Source organism: Larus michahellis, chromosome 3 (assembly GCF_964199755.1).
Source record: "Larus michahellis chromosome 3, bLarMic1.1, whole genome shotgun sequence".
Lineage (NCBI taxonomy): Eukaryota > Metazoa > Chordata > Aves > Charadriiformes > Laridae > Larus > Larus michahellis.
This window is the reverse complement of record NC_133898.1, coordinates 9443556-9467961: the sequence shown is the minus strand read 5'-3', so window position 1 is coordinate 9467961 and position 24406 is coordinate 9443556. Positions and strand designations below refer to the sequence as shown.

Genomic DNA, 24406 nt, shown 5'->3' with positions numbered 1-24406 from the left:
TCAAGGCATTCTATTACTCAATGCATGAAATAACAGAGAGGAAATGGTATAGGAGTTAAAAGCCTTTCCTGCATTGTATTCAACTATAGCACGGGGTATAGAGTACCATATACAGAAGTGCTTTCAAGTTTAATACATTTAACCATGCAGAAACAATAGCTACTACTTTAAAAATACCATTTTGTATTGCAACATCCCTTGTTAGATGAAAACCACTGATGCATTTGGTAACCCTTGAGATGAGTTTTCGCGGCTCTCAGCTGCGAGGCCGTGGCTAGTAATGATGTTCATTATTGAAAGATGTCTTATTAACACCATAGCCACGGCGTGCTACCGCTTTTGCCTCAGTGCCAACAAGGGAAAATGGTAATTCTTCAGAGGGGAAGATAACTCACAGATTACTGCTTTTAAAAACAGACTATAATAAAAGCTTCCAAATAACAACCTTCCCTAGAACAAGCAGAAAAAAGGCAAAAGTAAAGTACTCCCTTCTTGTTTGAAGGAGTACCTCCCTTCAAATTTTGACTTTTTAAAAAAAAAAATGTGATATGCAATGCAGTTCCAATCATTCCTAAAAATGGAACCCAGATTGTTTTTTCCTCTAAGGTGTTCCCATGATCTACAATTCTATGTTCTACAAACCAGGAGTTTTTTAAAACTGGACAAAAAATTAAACCAAAAACACATAGAAAAATACAAAGGGTGGTTTTAAAACATAAAAAAGCAGAAGCATGAAGATTTTTTTTTTAAAGAAAATAAATTCTTCCAGGAATATAAAATATTCAACAAAAAGCTGCTTTGCACGGACTCTGGTGGTTTCAATTATAAAATTAATTTATTTCACTTACTACAGGAAAGTAACTATTACAAAGGCTGAAAGTAATGAAGTCTTTATAAATGACAGCTACGTTATTCTGGAGAAAAAGGGTGAATAAACACCTACCACAGTCCACGATTCCTGTTCTTTGGGCTCTAAGATTCCAGAATTGAAAATTTCTAGTAACTGTTGGAGCCCTCCAGCAGCAACAAACTGCAAGTATATTATGGAACCAATGTGAGAAAAAGCAAATACGGACATATCACTAAGTTCAGTTAGATACCAACCTAAGCTTTATAAATAAATTAGAAAAAATAAATCTGATACACTATTCAGCTGGATATATTACGAAAACCAAAAGAAATAGTTGTACACAACTATGACAAATTTACAGGCCTACTAACACAGAAAACTTTAAAACATTATACCTAAATTTGAGACCAAAAACTTTAAGACAGTTAATGTTTTAAATGGGTTTTCATTTTATATCCTTTTTGGAAAGCTGTATTAGGTATCACAGAATACTGTAAGAAAATCAAACCTTGCAGCTCCATGTGTTTTTACTATTTTCTATTTGGTCTTCACTGGAATCATCTGAATCTGGGTAGAGATCACTATAACTTCCCTAAAGAGAAACAAGAACAATTCATTGTAAAAACAGTTAAAGAATTAATATACTATGAAATAACTCATCAAGATATACTTTGGTTCAGAGAGAAAAAACACATATTCTGTGCAAGGAACTCTATTACCGTAGATTCACGTCTTATTCTCCTGTTGGGCTTTCCCAAAGCTTCAATAATTTCCAGGGCGTACAAAAGTTTATGGGCACTTTTTATTCGCAGAAGATCCTTCCAGCTAAAGCCATCATTACTCTTAAAAAAGACAGAAAGCAATTAACACAATTATACGCAATGCTGATCTATCTAAAAAAATGCAAGGAGAGGATTTTTAAAGTGGCGTGGACAAATGATTTGGTTTTTATTTTCATCTATTGTTTGAAATTAGACATTTTAAAGCATATTTCTATACATGACTAACAATTTGAATAATGTGAATTCAGCAATGAAATTTGAATAAACCTCCAAAGCTAATGTACACACCACTTTAAAGTAGAAGAAGCCAAAAGTTAGACTCTAAATTATAACTTTCACCAAAATTTTGATGCATGTGTCCATAAAGAACCATAATATCTAAAAACTGCTAATACTTAATTTCCACAACTTAAAAAGAGCCAAATTTCCGTCTACAGGGCAGAAAACCAATTAGGTAAGTAGCTATGTTTTGAAATTCTAGAAGAGAGTACAAAAGGATTGCTATCGCGACAGTCATAATGTTAAAGCAGGGCCGTAAGTGAAGAAACTGCTGTTTCAATTCAAACCAAAAGATTGTGACAATTAGTATTGACTACTCTTTTCATTTATTTTTTTTTTTTTAAATAAATCATAAAAATAAACTTCAGGGAACTAACCTGACATCTCTGTTTAGTTTAATTTTGTAAGAATTATTAGGTTTGCTTATTAGGTTTACTTGTGTTGCAGCATACTTACTATTTAACATTCCTCTTTGGGTAAATTTCAACTGAAACACTAGACACTAGAACATTCATGTATAATAAAGATAAACATGTAAAAAAAAGCATTCTTTGTTTACCTGCTCATCTGAAATATTCTGGAATGCCTGCAACATATTAGGGCACGTTGGCAGAAGCATTAACAGTTCCCAGACACGTCTGGATAAGTTTTCTGCATGGAGATGGAGTTCTTCACACCTTGCACTCTGACAAACCATAGAACAACCTTTCTTATTGTGAATTTCATTATGAAAATAAGATTTCCAAGTACAAAAATGTGTTTATTCTTAACTAAGAAGCTGTTTCCTATCTAATATAGATTCTTAAATAGAACGTGATAGTTGAAGTCTCCCTGAAGCTGCAAGTTCATTATCTTTACACCGTTATCACGTATTTTGAAATATTTGAGTGTAAATAAAACTTAATAAACTACTGATTTGAATATACTAGTAGTTATTTAATTTCCCACAAGATAATGATGGCATAGAAGACCTAAAACTTGAGGTTTTGCAATAAAACCTTTACTGACCTTTCTTCCAGCCTATTCCCATTATTAGTCACATCTATTTAAATATTCAATATTCTTTCTTAAGAATTACTTTTTTTATAGCTTCTACAATATTTAAAACATTTTAAATATATCAGAACAATGTTGTTAAGAGAATCAGAAAAATCATAATGATTATAGCATACATGAAATGTGAATATACAGACAATAAACATATCTACCAATTGGATAGACTACACAAGATGTAGGCTGGACAGAACAAATAGATCCAATTAAATAAGACTTAAATGTAATTATTCTAATAAAGTTACTCTACCTCACTATCTTCCATAGCCACTTCTCCAGAAGGAGGCTTAAAAGAGGCAAGCATCTCTAACAAATCAAAAAGGGTGGTAAGGTGAGGTTCTTGCAGGAGTAGAAGCATCGGAATGTTGTCCTTCTGAGGAGGAGGTAGGCAAGATGCTGGAAGCTGAACACCTTCCCCTTTACGTTCTCTCCTTGGTGCGCCCAGGGATACAAACACCATCTAGACACAAAGAGAAACAATTTGAAAAACACATATGCTAAAACCACAGAATGTTTTCAACAAGATCAGAATTAAGAACTTACAGATACATCGATATCTTTGTTGTCAAATCTTTGCTGAGCGGTATTTCAAGCACCTGCCATAATTAAAGCTTGGTTTGGCTTAAAGCTTTCACTGAAGGCATTCATGGTGCAGTTGCATACGCTGTTTGCTGTTGTTACAGCAGACAGTCCTGTTTCCTTGTCTGGCATCCGTAATTTTGCCATTCAGGCTGGGGAGACTCAAGTTCTGACTTCTCAGTACATTAATGAAATGGTACAAAAACTAACCCAAAGGAAAAATGAGATAAATTGGCTCAAAGGACCAGAATAATGCTAGCGAGGGGGTAGCAACGCAAATAGCAGTGCAGCTGGAAAAGCAGACATTTGTTATGCTCGCATAACCACGTTGCGGGAAGCCATTCTCAGGTCAACTCGTCCTGCTGACTAGGTATCACCTCCGTATATTGATTTAAACTGAATGTTACTGCTCCTTCGAGTTCTGTGAACATAAGAATTCATCTGACTGCACCATATTTCAATTCTATTAATCGATGCTAACGAGAAAAATTTACTTTAAAATCTGGTTTTGCTTTTGAATTAACCCAATTCATTTAGCAAAAGGAAGCAATGAACAATTGAAGACGTAGTCCAACAGATCATTCCGTTTGGAACCTCAAGAGTCAAGACAGACCAACTGCTACAAGTGCTAAGAGCCAGCAATGGCACACGTAAGCGTTTCAGACAGCGATTATCATTCCAAAAGTATATTAGCAGATCCCTGAAGGTGTGTCATTGAGTTTCATTTTCCTTTATATAGAAAGAACATATGAGATGATCTGCTGGTAAGTGCTGTTACAGTCCCAGCTCCCTAAAACAGTCACGATGTCATTCATGTCATTCATACAAATCAAATTAGGCTTTTCTATACTGTAGACTTCATCAAACTTATGAGTAGGTCACTAACAGGAACTCTGAATCAAAATAAAAAAATAAAAAAAAGCCTTAAAAATGCTTCAGATTTAACCCATGAAAGGAGAGCTAGTCACTGCTACTGTGGAAATAACAGGAGTTCAACAATCCAGACAAAATGGGGATACTTTATTTTGTTTTCATTGGTCCCTAGTTTTCCTTGATGAATGAAAAAATTGAATTTTTTTTTTTCCACAATTTGAGTTTTCACATCCGCTAACATAACTATTTATTATAAATTAATTATTTTAAAGACTGACAAAAGCAGCAAGGACTGACAGTATTAATTTGAGCTTACAGGAGGCACACATTGGATAGGATGAAACAGCTAGTTTCAGAAAACTGTAGGATGCTCCTGAAGAAAACTATACCCTCCACCACCTCTACGTGTATCAGCTGCACAAGACAAAAGCAACATATCAAGCAACCTTTTTCAGTGACTGCTACCTATATGCTGGTAATACCTGCATATCCTTAAAACCCAATTCATGCAGCGTCTTTTCATCATAATCAGTTGTCAGTTCATGCCCAGATGAAATCATTCTCACAGGTCCCATGAGGCCACCTAGGATAAAAACATTATTTCAATACATTTCTGCAATCATAACTTCATTTTCTAATGAAAGTGCTAAGACTTGTTTTTAACAGTACACCCTTCAGCAGCAATTAAAATGAGGCAAAACTGCAATGCAATTTCCTTATGAAAACTGGTTATTACAATAAACTAAATTTGTCTGCGTGTATTTAGAAATACCCTGTTCAGTAACAGTTCACCCAGTCTTGTAGTGAAAAGTGTCCGCAATGCAATTAAAACACGCCCTCCATATTTTGTAGTAAATAATGCTATGCCAGAGAAGGATAACGGAAAGCTATTGGGATCAATAAAGTCCCTTTGTATCACACACCTGTGATAAAGTCAGCAAAGGCAAAGAAGGAATAATTATCTTAAATGTAAGTTGGAACTCAAAATGTCATGAACTTCAAAAAGGGAAAACCAAGCACACCCTCCAAAGCATTCTCAATGCTGAACAAGAAATCTGAACATCCACCATCCTCTGCACTTCAGCAAACTAGTGCCAGATTTCACAAGACAGAGGGAGAAGCAAATGCAATCCCACATTTCCCTGAGCGCTGCAGATTTCAAATGAGCAAGAGATGTTACAAGAGATATTGGGGCCTCAAGACAAACATGTGGTAAATGTCTGGTAAATGGACAAAAATAATTATTAATTTTATTGTAGTGAAAGAGAGTTAAAAGGAACATTCAATAAACGTGAATGCACCTACTACTTACAGACACGTTTTGGCTTCCTGGATATTCCCTTGACAGAAGCATGATGGCAAAAACCTTCAGAAACGTACCTGTGACTAATAAATGCTCTAAGGTTCTTTTAGGCCACCTCAGAACCTGCAGCTTCATTTTTGACATCAGTAGTTACCCTACCTCTGTAACAGTCTGTTTAACATTAATTTTCAGTGTCTTCATCTTCTCAAACTAAATTTCCTTGTAAGACAGTGGGTGTTAGATGTGACTGGTAGCACTTCAGACATACCATTTGCTCATGAATCCCAAAAGCGGCAAAATGAAAGTAACACTTTGCGCAAAGGTGCTGGAAATGACTTCAATTTTTACTGGAATTTGATAAATTCTGTTCAGATTTCTACTTCAGTTGATGAAATAATAGCCATTTTAGGTTCTTAACCGGGCACTGGTTTTTGTTTAATTAATACAGGTATATTTAAGTGGACATAGCAAAAGGTCACCGAGACAGAGGTGTGCACTATGTACCTTATGGCACGTGCCACCTGTGATGCAGAATGACTTACATTTTTAAGTGTAAACAGTCAACACTGAACCATAATTCACAAAGATCTTTGTTATTACAAAGTCCTTAAAAAAAAAAAAAATCTACAGTACAGTCCCCCAGATAAGGAACAAATGAGTAAAACTACAGGTTTTAACTGCAAGTCCTAGTTTCAGTCCTATCTTCTGAAAATTAGCAGTTGAAAAGCAAAAATCCTGTGACTAAATTATTCCAAACACACAGTGGCATGCACAGAACAAGGCAAAGACACTTCTTCAGGAGTTTGGTTAATAAGAGGTTTAGCCACTGGAGGATTTTATGCATTTATCAGCCAACACAGATACCAATTACACGACAAAGCACTTAGAGGCTTGATACAGGTTTTAAACCTAGTGTAGGACACTAGATTTATGAACCCACAGATATAAATGTTATGGTTCTCCAGTTTCTCACAGTTAAGGTATGTTAACAATTAGTGTAATACACACAGAAAAAAAAAATAACATCCACAAAATGTGTACCAAATTATGGATATCAGCACAGGCATTCTAAAAAAAAAAAAAAAAAAAAAAAAAAAAAAAAAAGACATTGTATGTATGTAACATGACCGCACTGCTGGACTGCAATTCTGAATTTTCTGAATCACGTGTTTCTAAACTCCCACCTAAAACAAAAATAAAGATTTCTGCTATGTGGCTACACTTGGTGAAAACAAGATAGTTTCTTCACTAAAACAGCTTCTGATGAGTGGCTGGAAAAGAGGGTAATTACACAAAGAGGGTAATTAAGATGTCTAAAATTCAGGTTTACTGACAGTGTGTCTCATTAAAAGATTTTTTTAAGAAGTTGTTGAACTATGAAAAGAAAGCCGGATTCATGTTTCCACATGGTCAGTGGTGTTGGAAAAAGATGTTCAAGGACAGAATTTGTTGAGATAATATGCATTACATGCTAACTCTTGCTCATAATGAGAAAGAAAGAAAACAAGAAAACATTGACAAGAAGATAATTCAGAAAACAATAACATTTTGAACAGCAACGATCGATAAGAATGCTATCATATGTAGCATCAGTAGGATTTAGAAAATGTCCTCCTCCTAAAGGATAAAGCAGAAGTTCTCATTCTCTCCAAAACACATAAAGAAAGCGAACAACAACAGGATGCATATTCATCACCCTGTAAGCAAGCAATGAGCATCTCAGGAGCAAGGTGACGTTCCAAATTAAGTGCATCAAAAGAGGATGAATGATCATTTTTGCTACAGGATTATCATAAATTAAAAAGCAGTTTGCAGGAGCAAGGAAAATCTTACACCTGACTGGAATACATATAAGTAGAGTATAAATTATGAAGTTGAATTATGACTTCAAATTCTGAATCAATGGCAGAGCCAGAAATGTATAGATTTCACAAAACACAGAATAAGGTTCTCTGTAACAGTCTCCAAATTACAGAAAACAACATAATTAATTAAAACAACGAGAAGAAAACCAACATGGAGCAAAGTCTACTGGGACTTGGAGCTTGGCTACATCTAAGCTCCTTTGGTAGATCTACATTTTCTTTGCTACTTCAAATAAATGGCAGCGCTTAAGAAACAACACTATTAATTAAAAGTGAGACTGATGATAAGTATAACTACAGCTAGAAGATAATAAATCATAATGCTTTTTTATTTAGGATACCTGGGGAAGAAAAAGACCATAATCTTCTAAACTCTAAATGGATGAACCCTTGTAAGGGCAAGAAATACAGGTACGAGTACTACATCTTACCAGGGAAATCCCCTTTGCGGCTGCTTTGGCCAAACTCCTGAAGCTGCGCTTGTTGATTTATCTGCTCCTTCTGCAAATTTTCGTACCAATGGGTGACTTCTGCCCGTAGATCGGCCACCTGATCACTAGGGTACATTTCTATAGTCATCTGAAATAAAACACATAGTTTATTTTTCTAAGTGCCCAGTGGACATACCGAAATTCAACAACGTAGGACGTACTTGTAAAAGGGCGACATTTTAACTACCTTGTCGGGAAGGCCAGCGGGCTGACATACAATTCTTAGCGGTAGCGACTGTTTGTCACTCAGGGCTTTCAAGTGACTGCTGATACCAGTGCCTTCAATCTGCCACTGTCTCAGATGATACGCAAACCTTAAGAAGCAGGTAAAAACAGTGAAAAAGTATTTTTGTCAAAATCTATTTAGCACAAATGTTCTACAAACAATGAGAGGAAAGACAAAACTTGTCCCCTCATTCACCGTTTTTTCAAAATAAGAGGGATTTACTGATATTCGCACTATTTTTCAAACAAAACTAAAACAACTTTGAAAAAGTTTCTTTGGTGAGGCATGGGGCAACATGAACCACATCCATATTTTATACAAGAAGAGCCGATTCTTGTACCTCTTTAAACCTTATATATTACAAATTTTACAATTACAATTAATTACAATATTACAAAATTATCCACTACTGTCCTTACTTTACACAAAGAAAACCAAAGAAATTACTACTTAAATTAACAGTAACTCATAACTCCTTCATCGTTACGATAAGAGGAATGGAAATAAATTCCGCATCCAAATATATTATCTACCTTCTCCTAAAAGCCTCCAGGTGTGTCTTCAGCATTAAGAGTCCTCTTTCAATAATGGTCAGACTTGAATGAGAGTCTTGCTCGAGGTTACTGGAAGCTATCATCAGACTCTCCATACACTTGCTAATAAATTCCTGCTCTTTTTCAAGACCGGTTTTACCTGTAACATCAGTTAAAGTAAATTACATAAGCCCAACTTTGAGACCGTGCATTTTAAAACTGAGAATAATAATAAAAAAAAGGTAACACTAGATATTCTTTACAACATTTTAAACAGAGAACAAAAATAAAAAATGAAAATTCATACCATTGATGTAATAAGAGTTGATATACTGGATAGCCGCTCGACTGACGTCACCAGACTGTGCTCGTAAAGCAATACCCCAGAACTGGTCCATGCCACACAACTGTTTTGACAAAAAAGAAAACAAACACACAAACAAAACGTTGCCTCATTATTTTACTGGGAGTGATGCTTTTCTGACCTGGACATTTTATTTGCCTCTTGATGAAATTACTAAAAATATTTCTGTTTTTCCTCTGCTTGGGCTCTCATCACTGCACACATCAATTACTGTAAAATCCCAACTTTCAAAGAAACATCTTCCTACTTTGAAGCATAAGGAGAAGGCGTTAAAATTCAAAAGAGTGAATTTTCATTTTTGACGAACAGGAATACTTTTAAATGAAGCCTTAAAACAACAACTATTATTGGTATTCATTGCAAGAATAGAAATTTTAATTAAAAATTGCCTCAAATCAATTCACAGAAAAATATCCTATATACCATTTTATTTCTAAGATAGTTTCTCTGGATAAAAAACTAAAGAACCCATTCTTTAAACACACTAGTGAATACAGTTCAGTTACGGTAAGAATATGACAAACTGCACAAAGAGACACAGGTAACAGGTATCGTTTTCTTTGTGCTACCCTATCTCCACCTCTGGAGACAAAATCTACAGATGCTCAAAGTCATGAGAGAAGGTCAGGATCACTGGTCTCTTTTTATTTCCGCTTCAGTCCTGCGTTTGAGTCCTGAGCGTCTGGGGCTGTCCTCAAGGCAGAAATCTGTACGGACCCCACCACTATGGGCTGGGGCATTATTATCTCCAACCAGTAAACAATATTCAAGCCAGTAAGTTCTCAAGAGATGTGCCGTTGCAGATAAGTGATTTAAGGTTCCCCTTCCCTCAGAAAGAAGAGAAGCACAGAATCTAGGCTTACCTCCGAGTTTGAGCCTCCATCATATGCACTAGTAGCCAATCGAGCCAAATTACACAAATGCTGGAAGAGGTTTAGGCCAGTCATACTAATAGTTTCAGGTTTTAGTTGTGGCATCTAAATAAAATAAATACACTTTAGTATGGAAAAAAAAAAAATTCAGGGAGGGAATGGATAGCGATTACAGGGTTTTACTTCATTAGTGCAGAAAAATGTCATTGTTACTACCAATCATATTCGAATATAGTAGATCAATTAAAATACATTCTTGCAAAAGATCACACTCTTTTTATATATACACAATACAAAATTTATATATATACAATATATATATTATTATATTTATATATATACTACATGTACAATTATATGTTTATATATATACACAATATCTCTACAATTTATATATATACACAACACAAAAATTAAACTATAAGTGGCTTAAACAAACCTCTCTTCTCTATCACTGACTTGGACTGTAACAGCGCAGGGGGGAACAAAAATTATTGTTGTAACATTAGCTGCTTAATTTATCAAGAGCAGGACAAGTAGTGAGCATACATGACGTGTCCGTTCAAAAGACTCACACGCTTAAAAAACTGGACAAAAACCGTGTAACCTTGAGAAAGAACTAGACTACATTAATTATTGCACAATCCATCATTTTTGTAACGTTATCTGTCGAAATGGATGGGAGGCCTTGCAAAAGGCTCTACTGCTGCATGTACGTATTTTCAGTGGATGTATGGATGACATTTATATGCCCCTCCCAAAAAGAAGAAAAGTCATTTTTAAAGTCAGGTAGCAGAGAAAAATCATTGCATGACAAGTGAGGCCCTCCCAGACTACTGCAGAAGCTTCATAGAAACTATTTAAAATATGTTAAATAGTGCTGATACGGAAAGAAACACTTTAATTAGAATGAATAAGGTTGCAATTAACTCTCTACGTACCTTTTCCAAAAAAAGATGTTTGTAAGTCTCCATACCCATAGCATGCTGATCTTTACTTCGTACTTGATTTAAAAACCAGTGTAGTGCATCATCGTAACATTCAGAATCTTCTACTAAGCAGTGCCACAGTATGTCCACTTGTTCTAAACTCAGCCCTAAAATTAGGGAAGTATTTTTAACTCCTCCTTTATAACATCAAATATACAGCAATATTCTACAAAACCCAGGAATATGTACAGAAAAATCAGAATAGTTTTTTGTCATACTTGTCCCCTTTCAGAGCTGGCAATCAGCTAGGGGTTTTGGTCATTAGTGCTGTGAGTTGTCGCTACACAATGAGTAGCGTGGGCTGACCTGAGATCTCGTACCAAACGGCAGGTTGTTTCTCACTTCGTAAGTAATTACTGGGCACAACCTAGAGTTCAGCTTTGAGCTGGGTATTGAGACTGTGGCTGAAAATAGTGTCTCTGCAATTATTTCACTGTTACTCCTTTCAAGAAAACTGTAGGTTTATTTTTTTTGTTGGCACATAACCATCTGTGACTCCAACAAATTTCTTTAAAAAGAATTGTGGCTATCCTATCAATGATAGCGAATACAGCGTTACAAGTTTTTTTTTCCTCTTGGCTACAGATATCCTCATTTATTCCTGTACTCTACTCCAATGCCCAGAGGGACAAGCCATGCATTGTACGATAACTTTGGCTACCTATAATGAGACTACCCAAATGACTCCTCCCTTCAGCCATTTTAACAAATGATCTCAATATACAGTCAACTGAAAGTCTGCACAGAGCTGATGCTGAGACAACACTGCAGGCTCTTAGTTTACAAGGGCTCAAGAAGAAAGTGGCCAAAACAATTTACAGATGGGAAAGCCACCAAGGGTTACTAAAACAACAGAAAATTATATTTAACTTCAAATTCCATCAGCCACATCAAAAGATTTCCATTTTTAGCCTTGTAGAGTGAAAGATTTCAGCCTCGGTACAGATCAGCTGTCATACAGAATACCACTTTTGCAAAAGACCCTACAGGGAGTGTAAACCAATTTCTGACGGCATTAAGATATAAAGAAGTATTCCTTTTGGGAATCACAACTTATTTACAGTGCATGCCAGTAAAAGATCTCTGGGAACACTATGGACGTGAACCAAAACCCACAAATACAGAATATATTACCTTCATTTCAGTAGTTACTACAATCCTAATATCTAGAGAAACTGATGCACAGAGAACATAAAAATTTGTTCTCACAGAACTGCAACAGAATCTAAACTCCAGTGTTGGTTCTGTGCTTTTGTCAAAAAATCTTCCTTCTTTTGAAACAGTATGAGATTATTTAAAACTGTATCTGTTTAAAATACATTTATTTAAGCTAACATTGATTATTAAGAATTATGTGAGCCTTACTATGAGGTGCTTCTCTGATAAGGTAACCTCGAATACTTACTGAAATGATCCGGTGATCCTAGAGTTGAAAACACACATGTCAGGAATTGAAGACGAACTTGAACTTCTGCACTGTGGCTGTATCTAAAATTTAAATTTGTATAAAACCAGAAGTTTATTTAATTGTTTATTGTCATAACTTTTTTCCCCCCACTCATACACATGCCTCTCAAAAGCATAAATAATTTTCTGCTTATAAGTTTCTTTCTGAACTTGTAGTTCAGTATATAGTCTCTAGTCCAGCTGTACACATTACGGAACCACAGCAAACAAGTGGAATGACACACTACTCATTACCAGGTAAGGTACTTTGTTTTGTTCTTTTCTGGGGGGATGTAAGGGGGGTTTCTTGGCATATAGTCCAATTCAAGTGCATCATTTTGTCATTAGCACCTTGTAGGATCTGACCTTAATTTTTTCTCTAACTTGTAAAATATTGATATTTCTACTCTGAATTCCGATTCCAGCTGACACATACTTGTAATAAAAATATTTTCATAACTTGTGTAAAAACATTAACTTTATTGCTAGTTATAAGGTAGAAGCTTAGCAGTCCAAGAAGCAGAACAAGGTACCGTTTTGCCTGAATTTAAAGCAATTCATCCCACTCTCAAACAGCTTTTTGAAGCGATTTCTCACTATAGCAACGTCCAATATAAAGGTGTATGATGAAGTAAGAATGTGACCCATAAATAGCAACGTTTTTCAGCTGTGGGTGCCCATATTTACATACCGACTTTGACATCTGTCAAAGCCTGAATGGTCTATTCCTCTGGGATTCAGATGCTAGAAATTGTATCACTTGTGTACGTACACCTGATTTTCATCACACAGACTGGAAAGTGTGGATGAATGTGTTAAACAGAAAAAAACTACTGCAAAGTAACAGATCTTAGAACTAAAACATTTGAATAATTTTATGCCTTGAAATCACTTTAAACTGATTTGAATATATAAAATCTTCGCGTTTTATTTGTAAACAAATATTCAACATAACGTCCAACAGAAATGACAGGACAGTAGTTGCACAGGTTTTTTAAGGAAAAGGAAGCTATTTAAAATGTTATTGTTTTTATAGACCTTTCTCTCCCCAAGCACGTAATGTTCCTATAGAAAGTATTTACTTATAAGAACACATCAGAAGCACCAGAAGAAAAGCAGAAAAGAAACATTTAAAAGCATAAAATATCACTCAAAGTCAGTTGTGTACTTACAATGCATGTTTATGTCGTCCTTCCCTGACCGCCTGAATGTAGTGTACCAAATTATCAAAGAAAAGTTTCATCATATTAAGTTCCTTTTCTGCCCACCTGTGCCAATTTAAAGGGCAGAAAGTATTACAGTTTGCTTAAAAAGATCAGAAATTAGACACATTATAGGAAAACTGCATACACACAAAACCAAAGCAAACATTCGATTTTCCATCGACCATGAATTCAGAAGTATTTTCCAGTACAATACTCTCTTCTTCCTTGCCATCCGTAAGGCTCCCCAATGTCGTCATTTTCAGGCATAGGACTGACCGAACGCTTCCTTTTGAGACCAAGAAAACTTTTTCTAAAGGCCCTAATTCAGAAAAAGTCTAAGCCAAAACTCAGAACTGGGCATATATTTAAATCTCATGTCAAGAAAGCCAAGAAAAATTGTTGATAATCACTATAATCTTTCCCAAAAGTTCCAGTAGTCAGTTCTCTATAGTTAGAGCAGCTAGTTACATAGTTTGTTCTAGTACAGAATGCTATACTATATAACTTCACATTTCACAGGTTTTCTTATAAACCAATTTTTTTATTGCTGAGAAGCATTTGATATACAATCAGAACAGAATGACGTAACATCAAGTTATTACAACCTTTTTTAATATACTAATACTGGATGTCTAGTACTGTCTGCAAGCCCTTTGGGATTTAAAGGCTAAAAAACCATATAAGTCAGTTTTCACCTCAGTTCTGACAGTAGCGTGTATTATGAAGAAAGCTAGGCCTGAGTGGTTAGACAAGCTCATACAACTCGGCCAGACAACAGAGAGATGATAACCTTGGGGCATTATTAATTTGGCCCGCACTAAAGCAGCAAGCCTTGCAGCAGCACCCTAACTGTCATCGTTTCTCTTGGTTTAGTCTGTGGGGGACAGGGGGCTACTTACATTGTTATCCAGTGTGTATCATAACTGCTCCCAAACTGCTGAAACGTACCAAAGAGCTTTGGAAGAAGACGAAGTGAAACTACTACTGATCTAAAGGAGAAAGAGAGAAGCGATGACAATATGTGATTGTTACAAAATTAAAATAGTTTTAAAACTGCTTTGAGAAGCTCAGGTTGAGCGAGCAAACAGGCTAACTGAAAGCACTGGAAATGTCCGTGTGAAGTTTACCACCACGTCAGCCAGTTAGTTTTCTGAACCTGAGCTACACATACTTCAAGTTCTTTACAGGTAATACCTGGGACACACAGCTGTTGGACAAGTATAAAAATACAATAGTATACATTTTTCTTGTTAAAAATTGTTCAAATTCAAAAGAGAAATTCTTATTTTTGAGTTTCATAATACTTATCTTTTGAAATTTCAGCAAAATGAGTATGTTTTTTCTACAAACAGATGACACAGCAGAAAGAAGTCTGCCGCAAACTCATTATAGACTCAAGAAACGCATAAACTGCACATAACTGAACTTTCGTATCAGTGATGAGTATCTTCACGTTTCTTTTACTAATTAGTATCTCAGTACACCTGTAACTCATCTCACAAATACAGTTCTTAGCAAAAAGGTAATGTAACACTGCAGGTGATGTCCAGCAGTCAATTGGTTGTCTCAACAAAATAAATTCCACTTTTGCCAGGCGTCAAACTGTGTGATCTCACAGCTTTGGCTGGTATTAAAACAAGTTATCTGAGGTCAAGGTATTACTTCTACCTCCAGCTCCTTCCTCACAGAAATTAAACTCCACGAGAGGCTTGGTGGAAAAGAACATGACTGTTCCTCAGCCACTTGCGTGTAAAATCTAAAGATTCATTTCAAAATGCTTATACTAAGGCACCTGACCGTGCACTCAACTGGCTAAGATGTGGACCCGATTTTACCAACTGGTAGGAAGGCAGTAACCTCTGGCAGAAGGAAGAATGGACAAATGCAACGAGATGAGAAATTCAGGCTACTGATGGAATAGAAAACTGGATCATCAGATACATCCATAACACCTTGAAAACTACTTTTATACTTTTGCTTTTGTCTGGTTTAACTTGTCTTCCTGTAAAGTTAAATAATTGTTATAGTCAACTTGGATTTCCTATACGGTACAAAAATAGAAAAATGTAAAAACAGATAATTTATGATTTAAGTTACCTGTTGTTTGCTAAATTTTCTAAGCAGCCTTCAATAAATCTCATTCGAATCTGTCTGTCAGTGAACCAGCACACTAAAGAACAGAGCAGCTTCTCTGCTTCATTTATTAACCCTTCAGAGAGATGAATCTACAGCAAGTAGAAAAAAATGGTCACTGAATAGTATATATTTATTTTCTTTTAAAAAATAATATTTTCTGGTATTCAACTTACTGCATCTTCATCCTGGACCAGATCCCACAAAAGGGTATTTCCTTTCTTACAAACATTATCCAAATTAATGTCCGTCACCGCATTGCTATTATATTGATGTTTATGAACTGCTGGTCCTGAACAAAATATAAAGACCGTTATTGAATAAATAGAAGGAACTACCTAATCTGAACATTATTCCCTAAGTGCATGGACAACAACATGCTTTATTAGTACACTTGGCTATTTTCAAGTGCGTACAACAACACTGTAATTGCAGCCTTTTTCCACATACGGGTTCTTAAAAGAAAAGAAAATAATTACGACCATACAAGAAGTCCACAGGAAAGTTAAGCCAATATTTACGCTGCTTTTGGCTAACGGTGAGGTGCCATAACAACAGCACTTAAGAACTGCAGAAGTGGGTGCCATTCCTTTTTAATTTAATTAGATTTAATTCTTTGTGTAAGTAAAGTATTTCTTAAGTTATTCTGTACTGTTGTGGTCCAAAGGGAGGTATCTTTATAACTACCACGGCTGGAAAGCAAGAAAGCAGCACATTTCAATAAATTCCCCTCCTACTGCACGATCTCCTATATCTAACAAAAAAAAAAAAAATAAAAACAAACACCATTTTTTATATACGATAGAGTATCAAAGTGCATGATTTTAGAAACTCATCATGTTTTCACAGTGTGATAGACATTTTCCTCCTTCTGCGTGGTCACAGCTGGCACCATTCATTTGTCTATTATTTGATACTCTTTTCATGTAACAGCAAAGTCAAGTAGAAAATTCAGACTGCGTGCAGAACACTGTAATTATTTGCATGTGCAAAACTAGGGGTGTCAAAAATAACCTGAACTGACAGCCCTTTGGTCAAACAATAATTTGGATCTTCATAAGATGTGTAATATCTATGAAAAATATTGAAAAAATATGCTGGTTTACAGCATGTTTTAACTACAAAGTTTTAGTAGTTTATTCAACTCTGTAGTGTAGGAAAAAATATCCTTCCCAATTTTCAATGTCGGGCTGAAATTATGATTCAGTTCTACACAAAAAGAAATGTTAAGCCTAAAGAAAAAAGCTTTCTTACTCAACTGTGTTTCAGGAAAAGATACGTACTGGTTTTACTGTCTGCTGGAAGACAGCAAACTTGGTTCTGCCAGACCAGCGAAGAAAAAAGGCAAACCTTCACTAACCATACCCTCCATTAAATTTAAAGGCATAAACCAGAAAATAATAAAGCTGCCACAATAGCATATGGAAAGATGACATAATTCCTGAGACGGGTTTTAGTAGCATCTTAAATTGCACCCTGAAGTAAACTAGAAGATTTGGCAGTGTAAGATGAAATAGCATAAAATGCCCTTTAAGGCAAGCTCTCTAAGATATCAAGTTCTATTTTAACTCATTTTTCCAAAATTATCCTCTGTACAGCCCATTATGGTTAATTCATTTAAGATGACAAACACACAGAATCACAATAAGATCCACCCACCAGAAGAAAAATCATATAAGGCTTCAGAGAGGAAAAAAAAAAAAATCTCAAATTTCAGTCCCACATTTCTCTTTACTGTAATAACTGATTAGAAAAAAACCCCACATTTGCTGGGCTCTTTGGTGCCTTTATTTGTTTTAACTTGCATTAAAAGCTCCAGCAGAAATGGGGAGAAAAAAAATTAAAAAAGGTAAACACAACTATACCTAATGTGATACAAAAATGAATCTCTTGGAAAAACAATAAAATCTCAGTAGTCACCATGGTTTCTTTGGGCAAATACACATGTACGGTTAAAATAATTTGATTATTTTAATTACTAGAGACTAATTTAAAATAAATTCAAACATAAATTTGAGTACAATGTTTTCCTGTTTTCTTTTTAACACTCTTACCTTGAGTAAGATGTTCATGATAGATAGAGGCAAGGTTAGGAAGGTGCTGCTGAAGATGAGATGTGAGCTCAGCGTGTGAATTAATCTGCACAAGCTCTTCTTCACAGCCAGACTCTTCCCCATCAAAATCAGCCATATTTTTCTCTGATTTTGCACTGACTTGGGAACTACTGCAACTGACATCATCTGCACTTAGCATATCATCAACCATATGCCTGTAAAAGAAGAATATTAGAATGGACAATATCCAAGAGAACGTTGTTTACAGCAGACTAGAAGTGAGTATACATCTCCCTAAAGCTGAAGTCAAGACGAATCATCTATCTCAACAGCAGACCTTCATATGAATTTGAAAAAAAATCAGAGATAAACTGGAGCTCTCACTATCATGATGACTGCGTTGACTTCTCTAACGTTAAGTAAATACAGCATTTTCCAAAACAATTTAAACATTTTGTTAAATGCAGTCGTATTTATTCAATACAAAAACTTTACAAAAAAACTTGAATTGGACGTTAACAAAACAGATCCCTGTGTAACTATCCGCGACAACTATCATTTCTGTTAGATAAAATTATCCTGAACTATAGCAAAATGTCCATGCAAATTTCTGCCCAAACTGAGTATTTTGCTACCGCTTTTATTTCTGTTATAGAAGGAATCAGAAGAAGAATCAAGCTACCTACCCATCATGGTGATGATGGTGGTGGTGGTGGTGGTGGTGATGCTGTGGCCCAATGAATTGTCTACAGTTAAATAATTCATTTCCAATAGTTTCCCCAAGGAAGTCCCCTGTGTGAGTTATACAAGAATCTTGAGACCCTTGCGAAATGTGAGCAGTGCTCATTTCCCCTGTCATATCATGCTCTGCATCCTCAGCATGAGAACAAGCATCTAGCATTCTAATTCGATTATCCACCGGTGTCACAGAGTCAGTGTTAAAAACATGGTCCTTTCCCGCCCCATTATTTGCACCACTCCTCTCCGATGCCCCTTGTGAATCTCCCAGACAAATGCCCGTTTGCGATTCCAGTTTCCTGCTTCGTAGATCTGTGCTCCTAGTGCTTTTCTGAGGATTATGACTCCTATCTTCTTCCTCTTCATCCTCCTCCTCTTTGAGAGCTTCAATATCTGCAATGTCTTCAGACTGCACCTCGCTGCCAGGGCTTCCAGCAGACTGGCTTGCGTGACTCGAGTTGGCCTCATTACTGGATCCATCACTGTGGCCACTGCTACTACCAGGACCACTACTGCCATCCTCACCACTGTTGGCTGTCTCATCAGAGCTTCCTTGCATTGATTCCTGAAATCATTATTATTTTTTTTTAAGTTTGGTGAAAAAATAAAACAGCACTTAAAACACATAACCAACATCATCATCATTCAAACACCATTCTTCATTTATGAGGACATGTGTCAAATCTACAAGTTTTCATTCATTCTTTCTCAATTTGGTTGCCAATGACAAAACGCTCCGAGCAAGATTCAGATTTAATAATTTAACTTTCGCATTACCTTACTCATAACAAGGTATACGTGCAGGCTTTGCACAAACACAGAGTGACACTGTGACACGCAAACAATATGCCATGCATTCCCTTACTAAGAGATTAATCTTACTGAAATTCAATTTAAATGCAGGAACCCATTTGTTTGAGGTGGTTTTTTGTAGGACGCTTGTTCATAGGCAAGGAACAATATATTCTCTGTAAACTGCACAGAACATAAGATTCTAGCTATCCGCTACCCTGCTGCAGGTAGGCATACATGCTATGTGCCTGTTCAGCTTTTGAAACGATTACAGAAAAAAATTATTTCCATAGCTGATAATAAATAGGCAACTCGGTCACAAAATTCACAGACTAAGATTTACACTCTTACCTCTGTATCTGAAAGTCTCTGCTGGACATGTTTTGTTCTGTTAATAAGCTGTTCCTCCATTTCGATGTCACTGCCCGCGCTCTGATGGGTGTCACTGTTGTCACTACTTTGAGGACTTGCTGCTGGTGACCCTAGTTCAAAACCACATTTCCCAGTTACTTTGTGAGATATATTAATTGGACTGTAACAGCATTACATAAATCTGCCTCAAATGTTGAACTCAACAGCATTCTTCCTGCAAACAGCTGAACAAGGGACATAACTCAAACAATTCTTGTACCTAAACACTAAAAATCCTTTTTAGAACATTGAGTGTTTTACTACAGAATTTGTATTGTGATGTCTCTTCTTGCCAGTATATAACACAGCTATACGAATTTACTAGATTCTATGTGAAATATCATTTTCATTTGACTTCTCATAAAAACATAATTTCAAAGTTTTACTAGTTCTTCTGTTCAAATTCAACAGCTGTAGAAAAACACTGTAGTATCAAACATATCAGATTGTGGTGTACTTCTAAAACTATACTTACAAGGTGAAGGGGCTGCTCTTCTGAGCTCCTCTTCTTCTGAAGGAAAAAAGCAGGATGGAAAAATAAGTGACTAAAAATCTTTTTGTCAGCATCTAGTTGTCCATGATTCATAAAAATCAGCAGTAGAAAAAGAAACGGAAATGACAGTAAAATGGCTTGGCAGCACCTTTAGTAATGACTGTGGGGCAATACACAGTCAAGTAAAAAAAGAAAAACAATGCAGAAATAGCACATAGTATCAAAAACCAGGTAAAAATTAGAAAAGCTTTTGTAAAATTTTATATAGCTATGTAAGTAACAGATGTTCAATAGAACAAAAACACGTTAATGGATAAGGTATGGACCATCCTCTGAATGAAAAAACAAAAAAATAGAAAATACATACTACATTAGATATACAAACAGAACTGATCTGAAATAGAAAGCTTTCCAAACGCGCTCACAAAGTTTTAATGCTTTTGTCTTTATCCTCAACTTCTGCTTGAAAAATATGCCAACATGACACTTTTTAAAAATAGTCAAGTAAAAAGTTCTATACATCCCTTTTGTCCAAAATCAACAAGGAAGAGTATGAAAATTAAAAAATTAACTACCAGCTCTACTGGAAAAACACATACCTTTTTTGTTTCCCATGGGGAGATTGGTACTCAGTAAAGATGCAAAAGAGCTTTGTTTTGACAGCTGAGCCTTAGCCGCTAGTGCGTTATTCCACAGCGCTTTTATAAGCATTGATGCCAAATACAAGGTCTATAAAGAAAATCAGAGAGCAGCGCCATTAAGAAGCAGTAGGCTTTGTATGCAAAGATCCACCGTTCAGCTTTCACTATGCCGATACTATAGTTCACCAAGACAAACTCATCAGAATACATGAATGCACAAAATAAGGTTGTGTGAAACACCTGTTGGTTACGCAGTCTTCAAAAATCTCGGAAAAAGATTATAATTCAAAAGCCAGAAAAGGCCTACTTGAAGAAATATGACTTTACTCATCTAGTTTCCTCTCTTACACATTAGTGAATATCACTTTTAAATGCATTCCTTTACAAAAACAAAGACAAATCCATCATGCTTGTTCAATATACCCATTTCTTTTCTCGATACAGTGACGTTGTTCACCTTGTCTTTACCTGTTCAGTGTGAGCGCTCGGGTGAAGAGTTGAGACTAGGTTAAGAAGATGTCGAAGTGGGACAGGGTCCAAGTTTTTGATCAAAGAAGGAAACAGGTCATGTATGTAACGACTGCAATGCTTTAGCTACAGGGTACAAACAGACAGAGAAGATAACAAGAACAGCAAAATAAACTTTTTAAGAAAATCCGAAGATTCATCAAATTGCAGCAATTAAATAACATCTTTGCACAAATTCTCAGGAAGCACTCGTCCAGTAATTCCAAACTACATCAGACTTGCAGTGCTGACTAAATTTAATCTTTATATTGCCAAGCATGTGAAGTTTAGTGATATCAAATGTTACAATATCTTCCTCAGTTCTAGTGCCAAGAGGTCTGGTGAAAAGAAGAACTGGAAGCTTACTTTGCATTTTAACTTCAATATAACTTCTAAAATATTAGTGTATGTGCTAAATCCTGAGGGAAATAATATTTGCAATGATTATCTTCTTAGCAGTGGTAAATCCAAATAAAGACATTACAGGCTAATATGAGACTGAGAGAACAGACTGTGTGAACTGCGTGAGGTTTATTTATAATTCTTTTGTCTTTCCAGTAATGGATGTCAAAAACTATGACAATGCGTTTAGCTAACTATTGTACTTCGACATTAAAGTGACAATGCTCCTAGATGTTCCCGCTTAGGTTAAATGCTATTTCATTATGTTTGTACGGATGTTGCTATTCAAAAAATAAAATAATGGTTACAGAAAACTTCTAGAAAAAACATCCTTAATGTTGGTTACCACACATGCACCTCAAAAGGGTTTTTAAAAATTATTTATTTATTTTATTTTGCCTTCCTGGCATCTAAAATACCTGTGTCAGCAGTTTATGGGGTACGGGCCATCTTTCACAGGATTCAAACTGGAATGAAATTATGTGGGTTCTATACAAGGATGCATTTAAACTTCTTGAGATACCTTCTTCAACTCAGAGAATATAAATTTTTGTCAAAAAGTTAGTTTAGAAAAGTGGAAAATATATTCTTTAAGGCCTTCTATTCTTTTAGTCTAAAGGTGTCAGCTTTCTAAACAACATTAGAGGTTTAAACCTTTTACAGGAAGCAACAGGACATACTTAATTCTAATATCAAACGTATATATTTTGAAAATGTCAGTATGTCAAAATGAACACGTGAACCGCAAAAGAATTATCACATTTGGGTAATTATATTAAGTTCTTAAAGTAGTATAAAAGATAGGAAAAAATCCAGAGGTCTAACACTAGCGTGAGTCACTGTATGTGTGAAAACATCAAGAACGGTAAAATATCGCTTTAAAAATGTAAGTGAAATAAGTAATTATTAATTACTCTGATACAGAAAGTTGTTGGAACCTATTAGAGTGAATGCTGTTATAACGGGCATTTATTAACATACCAGCTGCACGTCATAATGACAATGGAGTACAGAGGTTTTAGCATGTGTGTACAGTAGTATTTGACTGAAACAAAGTACAGAAAAATATCGAACACATCTAAAGAAAAAAACAACCTTCAAATTCTAACTTGTATAGAAGTATGTTCCCTATACCTGTTCAAAAAAATCAATTTTATTTCTCTGACCTTCATTTTATTTTTCAGAAAAATTGACACTGAAACCTTAGAGGGTTTTTTCTGGGTTTTTTGGGGGTTGTGTGTTGTTTTTTTTAATAAGGCAGAATGAAACCATGGAAAACCAGTTTCCACAGCAGGAAATCAAAATGTCTATTGTATTCAAATCCCCAAAATAAAAAAAATTCACAACCTAAAATAAAAGTCATAGCAATCCACTAAAGTAGCAAACAAATATATCTTTCTGAAGGAAAAAAGCCTATTGGAGTTTACAGGTTTACCAAGCAAAAACCAAAATCTCAGTGCCTTCTATAGATTTTAACATCAGCACTGTAGCACAGCCGTAAACTTCACTGCCACAATTTTCACCCGATTGTTCCCACCAGGAGTAACAGAAATGGAAGCTACAATACAGAGGAGCAAGGCAATTTAGCACAACAGTAAAAATATTACATCTACCCTACAATCTTCATCCCCATTCTAAGTTAAAACACTAAGTCTTTGCTATACAACTTCTTTTCTTTCTTGTATAGAAGTGAATTCATGCATCTAATGAAAAAACAGTAACTGTGGCAGTCACCTAAATTAAAATTTTGGTCAGCAAAAGACTCAGACAGACAAGAAAAAGTAAGAAACTCGGCTTTACAAATATAAAACAAAATTAATGTGCTATTTTGGTTTTTTTATCACTCCTGCAATTATAAAAATGTTATATATACCTGTGCCGCAGCCCAAATACAGTCTATATGTTGAGTACTAAGTCTCCCTTCAGCTGCAAGAAAATTCAGAATCACTTGGCACTGTTTGATGATCTGCAAAGTGAGAACATATTGAGGAAAGATTTACTAGAACAAGAAGTTACTCCTCCTTGTTTATACTAAAAATAATAATTATTTTATACAAACCTCAATATGTAAATTTGGTCCAAAAATGTGCTCAACTACATTGTTGCTGATAAGCCAGTCTGCAAGCTCTTTTGCAATTGACCTAGAGGTGAAAGAAGAGTGGAAACATACATAAAATTATCTGCCTATAATATACACATTGTGCTCTTCTCCAGCACAGCATGTCTTTCAAATTATTATCTGTAATTGCATTAAGTGTACAAAAACTTTTTTGAACATAGAGCATACTCAACATTCATACGTCAAGGTAGGAAATAAACGATTTCCATATTTTTGCTTTGGCTGGAAGACTAATGCCAAATATTACTGCTTCCCCCTCACCCCTCTGGATCATTAGCAAACAGGTCACCGACGACTCTGCCAATGTTATTAGTTAATAGAGCTCAACAGACCACCTGCAGACCACTTTCAAAGACCTCCCAGGTAAGATTTTCATAAACACTCCTATTTAACCCAAGTTTATAAC

The 24406-nt window shown here is 35.5% G+C and overlaps 1 protein-coding gene across 7 annotated transcripts in view; it reads right to left on the bottom strand.

Moving 5' to 3' along the window:
• USP34 (ubiquitin specific peptidase 34) overlaps window positions 1–24406 on the bottom strand; it is a 135631-nt gene that overhangs the window by 55176 nt on the left and 56049 nt on the right. For all 7 annotated transcript variants that reach the window (XM_074578510.1, XM_074578512.1, XM_074578513.1 and 4 more), the window contains 25 exons: window positions 23941–24022; window positions 23755–23847; window positions 21441–21566; window positions 20931–21060; window positions 20314–20349; window positions 19779–19909; window positions 18584–19200; window positions 17898–18112; window positions 16020–16135; window positions 15808–15935; window positions 14610–14699; window positions 13678–13773; window positions 12465–12547; window positions 11012–11166; window positions 10062–10175; window positions 9142–9241; window positions 8835–8994; window positions 8263–8389; window positions 8016–8163; window positions 4899–4999; window positions 3215–3424; window positions 2471–2596; window positions 1570–1692; window positions 1359–1442; window positions 944–1030 (listed from right to left, as the gene is read on the bottom strand). In XM_074578510.1, coding sequence (XP_074434611.1) covers window positions 944–1030; window positions 1359–1442; window positions 1570–1692; window positions 2471–2596; window positions 3215–3424; window positions 4899–4999; window positions 8016–8163; window positions 8263–8389; window positions 8835–8994; window positions 9142–9241; window positions 10062–10175; window positions 11012–11166; window positions 12465–12547; window positions 13678–13773; window positions 14610–14699; window positions 15808–15935; window positions 16020–16135; window positions 17898–18112; window positions 18584–19200; window positions 19779–19909; window positions 20314–20349; window positions 20931–21060; window positions 21441–21566; window positions 23755–23847; window positions 23941–24022 — 3478 coding nt within the window. The remainder of the gene's footprint in view (window positions 1–943; window positions 1031–1358; window positions 1443–1569; window positions 1693–2470; window positions 2597–3214; window positions 3425–4898; window positions 5000–8015; window positions 8164–8262; window positions 8390–8834; window positions 8995–9141; window positions 9242–10061; window positions 10176–11011; window positions 11167–12464; window positions 12548–13677; window positions 13774–14609; window positions 14700–15807; window positions 15936–16019; window positions 16136–17897; window positions 18113–18583; window positions 19201–19778; window positions 19910–20313; window positions 20350–20930; window positions 21061–21440; window positions 21567–23754; window positions 23848–23940; window positions 24023–24406) is intronic.